Below are 8,343 nucleotides of genomic sequence, written 5' to 3'. Positions count from 1 at the left end.
GGATCAAAGCCAGCAGAGTTGGACTGCAGTGTGTGTGGAGGGCAGTAGTAAGAAGGCTGGAAAGGGAAGACAGGGCCATGTTGGGAAGAGCTTGAAATTCCAGAGTTTGTACTCGATGCTAGAAGCAACAGGGAACAGCTGGTATGTATTACGTAGGAAGGCGGCATGATTTAGGGAAATCCCTTTGGCAGCTGTGGGAAGTAAGACAGTTCCGTTGTCCACGGTCCTGGGGGATAAGGCTGGTGACCCAGCCTGGACAGGTTAGAGGTCAGGAACGACTGCGCAGGCCCAAGGAGCTGGGGAGGAAGGGCCGGTCAGAGAGGAGAACACGGAGTCACGTGGCCAGGGGGCGGCGTGGCGGGAGACGCAGCCTAAGCAGCCCCGCCTTCCTGCACGTGTCGCAGTCTTCCGGTAACCTCCCTGGGGAGGCTGCCTGTCCACTTAGGGGGACGGACAGTAAAGACTAGGAGAGGCTTTCCCGATTTCACCACATGTTTCTCCCTGTCGGACCTCACAAACTAGCCGGGGAGCCCCGGGCAAGTCACTTCACCCAGTCGGCTTCCGCTTCCTCAACCGTAAAACGAGCTGTGGAAGGAAACCAGTCCAGCGGCTTGGCCGACGGCCTCCCAAATGGAGCCACGAGGAGCAGGACGTAACGGAAACGACTAAACACAACAAACGAGTTCCACTCCCAGCGCCCGGCCAGACGGTGGCTCCGCCCCCTTCCCGAAGAGCAGTCCAGTGATTGGCGCTCCGCGCCGTCCAATCAGGCGGGAGCGGGCTATAGGAAGGGCTGCGGCGTTGGCGTCAGCGCTGGCAACATGGCGGATCGTCTCACTCAGCTTCAGGACGCCGTCAACTCGGTGAGGAAATGGAGTTGGCGTCGCTGCCTCATCTCTTCCTGGGCGGGTAACGGGGCGCCGGGGTTTGGGCGTTTTCTTTCTCCTCCCGCAGCGGCTGGGGCTGAGATGACGAGGTGAGAGAGGTGGCAGTGACCCGGCCGGGAGCCGAGCTCGGGACTGACCCAGGGACAGGGGGAGGGGCCGCGGCGTTGACCGGGGCTAGTGACCCACCGGAGACGTCATCGCCTTCGGCTCTCGTCGGTTCTTCCCCCTCCCCCTGCGCGGCTGGTCTGCCCCGGAGCCGCCCTCCTTACCTTTCTGGGGGAAGGGAGACGGGCCGGAGGAGAGTCCTGGGCGCCTCCCCGCGGTGCGGAGGAGGGAAGCGAGCGCTGCAGGCCCTGGGCGGGCCGTGCGACGGCGGTGCCCGCTCCTTCCGGGCTCGGGCTGCTCGCGAGGAGGGCTTTGTTTTCTACCCCCGGCTCCCAGACGGGGCTGCGGCTGCCCCCCGAATAGAGGAACAAGACGCTGTGCAGAACGGTTACGGGTGTGAATCAGTAACCAACCAGATACAAATATGTGCTAAACACTTTACGGTAAACGTTGATCAATAAATGCTAAGCACCTCATGTGCCAGGCACTGTGCTAAGCGCCTTCCAGATATTAACGATAAATATTAAGTTCCTTCTATGTGCCAAGCTTCCTGCTATGTGTTAATCGGTGATCAGTAAGCATTCATTAAGCACCTTCTATGGACCTGGCCCATATCTAATAATATTAAGAGATGTTCATTTAATCCCCTCAATAGCCCTGGGAGATAAGTGCTAGTATGATCCCCATTCAAGGAAACTGAGGCAGACAGGTTAAGTGACCTGCCTTGGCACGTACAACTTCCAAGTGTCTGAAAGCGAATTTGAACGCGGGTCTTTTTGACTATAAGAAGCAGTTTTATTTAGGGCTGCCAGTGTACTTTACAGGTTGTCTTATCTCTGTTGGCCCAAATGTACTGGGGATCCACAGTTAAATAACTCTTATATGCGAAGAAGCTTTGTGTGTGTTTTCATAGTAGATTTTCACAGAAACTATTGAGGGAGTTATTGTTAGAGGCAGCTAGTGACGGTGGGCCTGGAATCCGGAACACTCAGTTTGCTCTGTGGCCTCCTTTCTTCAGCTGTAAAGTGGGAATAATAATGACACTTATCTCACAGAGTGAAATGAGATAATATTTGTAAAAATGATCTTAGCACGGTGCCTGGCTTCCTAAGTCCAAGTCCAAGTCTGGTGCCCTTGTCCACTAGCCACCTGACTGCCACTTAATTGGGCTTGCTGAACAGTGTGGCAGCAGGGTGAAGAACCTTCAGTTCCTGATCATCGAAGTGTGATTGTTCAGCCAGGATTAACTTTGACATGGCATTGCAAAGTTGACCCTATTTTAAGATAATTTTACGTATGAAAAATAGAGTATTGAGTAATCTTAGCCATTGTCTTCAGAAGGGAACTTAGGGAAATTGAGGTGGAAGTGGAAGTTCATTCATTTGGCAGATAATGAGTGTATACTGCATGCACAACCCCACTAAGTTCTGCAAGATACAGTTCTTTCCCTTGAAAAATTTAGCGTTTAATTGGGACAAAACATGTACACATTTTAAAAAGTAACAGTACAAAAACAGCATATTAATTAAAAGCCAACATGAATGCTACTCAAATCCTGTGGGTTCAAGAAAGTAGAGATTTGCTTGTTCAAGAGATTTAGAAAGGATTCATGAAGTCTAAATGAATCAGAAGATATATTTTGGGGAGTGATGGAAATATTGGGTAGGGGAGAGATTATTGAGAGCTTTGAATTTTATGTTGAGGGTGATAGGAAACTGAAAGATTTGAAGCAGTGGTGGCTTGATGAAAGTGGTGTTTTTAAAAAAAATAAATTCTATTGGTATACTGAATAGATTAAAGAAATATGAGACTAGAGACATCAGGAATCTATTGCAGTAGTGCACAGGTGAACAGAAGATTGAGTAGTGGGAATGGAAAATAAGGGACAGATATGAGATATTTTGAAGGAAAATATTAATATTGTTAACAATAAAAGAGAAGAATCATAGGATCATAGCAATAGATCCAGACCTCAGAGGCTGTTAAAAACTCAAGTATGGATCAATAGTGACAGGGCAACCAAAAACTCTAAAATGATCTAAGACCTAATTTATAGAATAATCTGTTTAGAGCTAAAGGGGATATTAGAGGTCATCTAGTCCAACTATTTCACCACAGAGAATAAGTGATTTCCCTTAGGTCTCACAGTTAATAAATACAAGTATAGCATCTATAAAAAGAGGTGGTAGTTCTGTTTTGGGCATCTAGGTGGTACAGCAGATAGAGTGCCTGGACCGGAGATAGGAAGATTCATCTTCATGAGTTCAAATCTGGACGAAGACACTTCCTAGCTGTGTGACCCTGAGCAACTCACTTAACCCTGTTTGCCTCAGTTTCCTCATTTGTCAAATGAGCTGGAGAAGAAAATGGCAAACCACACCGGAATTTTGCTAAGAAAACCCCAAAATGGGATTATGAAGAGTTGGGAACAACTGAAATGACTCAACAAAAGCAAGTTATGTTGTAATATATTTTGGTTATACCACATCTGAAAATTTGTATTCACTTCCACTTTTTCAGAAGGACATTGAAAAATTTGAGAATGACCAGGATCATGAAGAGAGTGGAACTGAGATAAGGTGCCTTAGGAAATAGTGAAGTTCTCATTACTGGAGGCCTTCCAGTGGAAGCCTAATGACCATTTTCCAATATTGTGGATATTTGTCTAGATGACCTGAAGTCCCCAGTCCGTTTCAACTCTTGAATTCTATTATAAGACTCTTAGGTTTAGAACTAATTAAAGACACAGGAAAGTCAGAAAGGGGAGTCAGTTTCATGTGGGAAGATCATTTGAACAAATGCTGAGTTTAGATGATCAAGTACCTCCTTTGAAACATGTAGTAGGCAGATAGAAGTAGAGGTTAAGTTGAGAGGTGAGGGCTGAAAGAAAGTTAGGAGTCATCAGCCTAGAGATGGCAGGTGGCAACTGAGCAATTATGTCACCCTGGGGCTGTTCTAAATGAGCCCAGAGATTTGGGAATATTCTGTGAACAACATATTGTACCTGGGTACCGGTTACCTGGGTGAGTTCTGAGATGATTTCTTCCCTCTACTTTTTTACTTTTGTGCCTGTCCTAGGTTCTGAAATAAAGCTGCTTGGATGAACATACATGAGGCTGTTAATAGGTATTTGCCTAAAGATAGTAAGATTTTAAACTTAGGGTTGCCATAGAAAGCGTTGAGAGAAGCAGTCACTTTATTTTTTTTAAATTTTATTTGTTTTCAGTGTTCTACAATCACTTCCATATATCTTAGATTTTTCCCCTCCCTCCCTCCTACCTTCCCACTCCTTCCCTGAGACAGCATACAATTTTACATAGGTTCTACACATACATTTCTATTAAATACATTTTCACCTTAGCCATGTTGCACAGAAGAATTCAAACTAATGGGAGAAATCATAAAACAAACCAAAACATAATACAAAAGAAAATCATCTGCTTCATTCTGCTCTCAAGTTCCATAGTTCTTTCCCTGACTGTGGAAGGCATTTTGCCTTGAGACCACTGGGAATTATTTAAGTCTTTGCATTGCAATGAAGTACTAAGTCTACCAGAAAAAATTCTTCACACACTGTGGTTGTTGCTGTGTGCAAAGTTCTCCTGGTTCTGCTCCTTTCACTCGGCATCAGATCATATAAGTCTTTCCAGGCCTCTCTGAAGTCTTCCTGTTCATCATTTCTTATAGCACAATAGTATTCCATTACATTCATATACCACAATTTATTCAGCCATTCCCCAATTGATGGGCATCCCCTCCATTTCCAGTTTTTTGACCACCACAAAGAGAGCTGCTATAAATATTTTTGTACATGTGTGACCCTTTCCCATTTTTATGATCTCTTGGGGATACAGTCCTAGAAGCAATTGCTGGGTCAAAGGGTATGCACGTTTTTGTAGCCCTTTTGGGCATAGTTCCAAATTGCTCTCCAGATTGGTTAGATCAGCTCACAGCTCCACCAACAATGAATTAGTGTTCCAACTCTCCCACGTTTATCATCTTCCTGTTCTGTCATGTTTGTCAATCTGATAGGTGTGATGTGGTACCTCAGAGTTGTTTTGATTTGCATCTCTCTAATCAATAGTGATTTAGAGCAATTTTCATATGACTATAGATATCTTTAATTTCGTCCTCCGAAAACTGCCTATTCGTATCCTTTGACCATTTATCAATTGGGGAATGACTTGTATTCTTGTACATTTGGCTCAGATATATATTTTAGAAATGAGGCCTTTATCACAGACACTAGTTGCAAAAATTCTTTCCCAGTTTTCTGCTTTCCTCCTAATCTTGGTTGCATTGGGTTTGGCTGTGCAAAAATTGTTCACTTTAATGTAATCAAAATTATCCATTTTGCACTTCGTAATGCTTTCTATCTCTTATTTAGTAAAAAATTCGAGAAGCAGTCATTTTAGAAGAAGATTAGAAAGAGTCTTAGAATTCTGAAACCTGAGTTTGAGTTCTGGCTCTGATATTTAACTAGTTTTATAACCTGGGGCAAGTCATTTAACTGTCAGTTTCCTCATCTTTAAAATGGGGGTAATGGTCACTTTGAATTGTAAAACTATAGAACTGTGAGTTGTTAGAGGTGGTATTCTTTCTTGACCTTATGGCTCATAACTGTATTGGTATTTTAGCTTAGTTATGATTGTAGTGCTTTCATGCAGAAGAAAAGAAAATGTGTTTTTAAATCATTCTTTCAAACTATTTTGTATAATTCTTCACCTATATAACATTTTTACATAGGTAAAATATGGCCAGTTAAATTCATTTGATTTATTTTATTCAAAATCACTTTTTTAAAGTTTATCAATAATTATACTGCTTTATCTAAGAACTATCACTAAAAAAAAATGTTGCTTCCAATAACTTTCCAAAAATAACAACCCTGAGTCCCTTATCTTTTGATAATCTGTTTCAAGCTTGCAGATCAGTTTTGCAATGCCATTGGAGTGTTGCAGCAATGTGGTCCTCCTGCTTCTTTCAACAATATTCAGACAGCAATCAACAAAGATCAACCAGCAAATCCTACAGAAGGTAAATTCTTTGTATATTTTAATTTAACTTAAACTTCTTCAGTAAGGTATTTAGTTACATACATTTGCTCAGAAGATCAAAATATATTTTCTTTTTTATTCACCTAAAATGTGGGAAGGTATTTAGGTTTATTTGTAATGGGTTGTTATAATACATCAATCTTGTGAAATAAGCTGTCCTTTTATACAGTTACAACTTTGCTGATCCACTTTCAGGTGGGCAAGTGCTTTTAACTGTTCCCAGTAATGGTAATGGATTTGTGCTTCTCTATATTTTGTACATAGTATTCCACATCAATGGCCCCCCACCCTTTGCAGTTGAAGGAGCATTTTCTTTCTGTTTTAATAAGTGCTTTGTGTTTTCTTCAAACAAACCTGAGAGATTTTTGAAATGACCTAGTTCTGGGTATGATAAAAATTGAGTTTACTTACTAGAGTAGCTGGACATGTCAGGTAATCCTGTTAATTATATTTCATGGAAAACATAACTTAATATGTGTTTGGTTTCTGAGAGCTTCAGGTGTTCTGTAATTTCTTAATTGAGTTAAATTCTTTCTATAGAATATGCCCAGCTCTTTGCAGCATTAATTGCACGAACAGCAAAAGACATAGATGTTTTGATAGACTCGTTACCTAGTGAAGAATCTACAGCTGCTTTGCAGGTAAGAGTCCCACTCCCTTCCTTTCCCCTCCTAATTTAAGAAGTGATTACCTGACAACCTGACAAAATTTTTAAATAAGAAATTATTATCTTTTGTTTTAATATTTAACACTAGCGTTTGAGAGTAGACCTGGATTCTGCACTTAAGCACAAACCTCAGTATGCTGGGTCTGACAGCCCTTTCCTGGTCTCTAAGATAATCTTTATCTTTGTTAACTTTCTAACAGGAGATCTGGATTTGCACACTATCTCAAATATGAAAACACCTGCTAGCTCCCTGACCATAGCGAAGCACTTGCCCTTTCTCACCTTTAATATCCTCAACCTTATTTACAATGAGGATGATATTACCAGTATCTGTGTCACAGGCTCGTTGTGAGGAAACTGCTTTGAAAACTTTAAAGTAGTATGTAAATGCGGGTTATTTTCTCCTAATTAAAGGTATGAATAGAGTATGGTACTAAAAATTATGAGCAGGGAGTCACTAGATAGCCCTTACTTGTTTTCAGAGGGTCATGGTTTTTGAAAAGCTACGTAGCAGAGTTTGCTTACAGCATAAAATATTGACTAGTTTTCCGTTTCCTGCAAGTCTGTGAAATTCATCGTATGGAACGCCATCCAGATTTAAAAATGTATACATTTATTGCTGAGTTGATCACTTTTAACCATTAATTGCCAAAGTTTTCCCCCCTTTTTCCTTCTAAAAGCATTTATTTGCCTTTTTTCCCCTAAGGCTGCAAGCTTATGTAAGCTGGAAGAGGAAAACCATGAGGCTGCTACATGTCTTGAAGATGTTGTTTACAGAGGAGACATGCTTTTAGAAAAAATACAGAGCGCTCTTGCAGACATTGCTCAATCACAGCTGAAGACAAGAAATGGTACTCACAGCCAGGCTCTTCCAGATTCCTAGCACCGGTTTCCATATAGTGTGCAGCTGGAAAATTGAACTGTTTTAATACAACCTAAGTTCTGCATCAAATTTAGATGTGAATTGTACCAACATTTGCAAAAAACATAAAGCACTGTGAGATGACTTATCTCTTTAGTAATTCTGAACAATCTGCCCATGTCACTTTTGATATAGAAAAAGCCCTATAAAATGCTGAGTTGTGGTAAGTGTGTGAATTGAATCAGCTTTAAACTGTTTTGTTGTCATTGTTTCCATTGTTATCTGTATAAAGTTAAATTTCTTTTTGCTTATTGAGGATGATCTTGCTTTCAAGATCTTATTAATATAGTTAACTAGAGTCAGCTATAAAGTCCTGTGTTGAAACAATTTGCTGTCTCATTTAATTGTTTCTACTAGATTGTAAATTCTCTTAGGGGAGGGAAGGGAATAAGTATTTGTTAAATGCCTACTGCATGCCATGCACTGTGCAGAGGGCTTTTTAAATATCTCTTTTACTTAAAATATGAGGACCAAGTACTACCTAACTTTTGTATCTTCTAGGGCACCAACATAGTATTTTTCACATAATAGGTACTTAAGTGTTTGTTGAATTAAATTTGTTCTATAGTTTCTGCTCAGTTTTAAAACCAAAATTCTTTTTTAAAATAGATTTTTATTGATATCTTGTCTTTTCATTGCCTAGATTTTCCCATACCCTTTTACCTCCTTCCTCTCAGTCATATCTTATAACTTATATCTTATTTA

At 41.1% G+C, this 8,343-nt stretch overlaps 1 protein-coding gene across 1 annotated transcript; it reads left to right on the top strand.

Annotated features, from left to right (window-relative positions):
• Positions 1 to 244: 244 nt before the first annotated feature.
• Positions 245 to 7,965, top strand: MED21 (mediator complex subunit 21). The gene is made up of 4 exons (XM_072653439.1): positions 245 to 863; positions 5,915 to 6,029; positions 6,590 to 6,690; positions 7,423 to 7,965. Exons 1-4 carry the CDS (start codon positions 822 to 824, stop codon positions 7,597 to 7,599), a joined length of 435 nt encoding a protein of 144 aa, XP_072509540.1. The 5' UTR covers positions 245 to 821; the 3' UTR covers positions 7,600 to 7,965.
• The last annotated feature ends 378 nt before the right edge of the window (positions 7,966 to 8,343 follow it).

Source organism: Notamacropus eugenii, chromosome 3 (genome assembly GCF_028372415.1).
Source record: "Notamacropus eugenii isolate mMacEug1 chromosome 3, mMacEug1.pri_v2, whole genome shotgun sequence".
Lineage (NCBI taxonomy): Eukaryota > Metazoa > Chordata > Mammalia > Diprotodontia > Macropodidae > Notamacropus > Notamacropus eugenii.
This window is presented reverse-complemented; position numbering and strand designations above follow the sequence as displayed.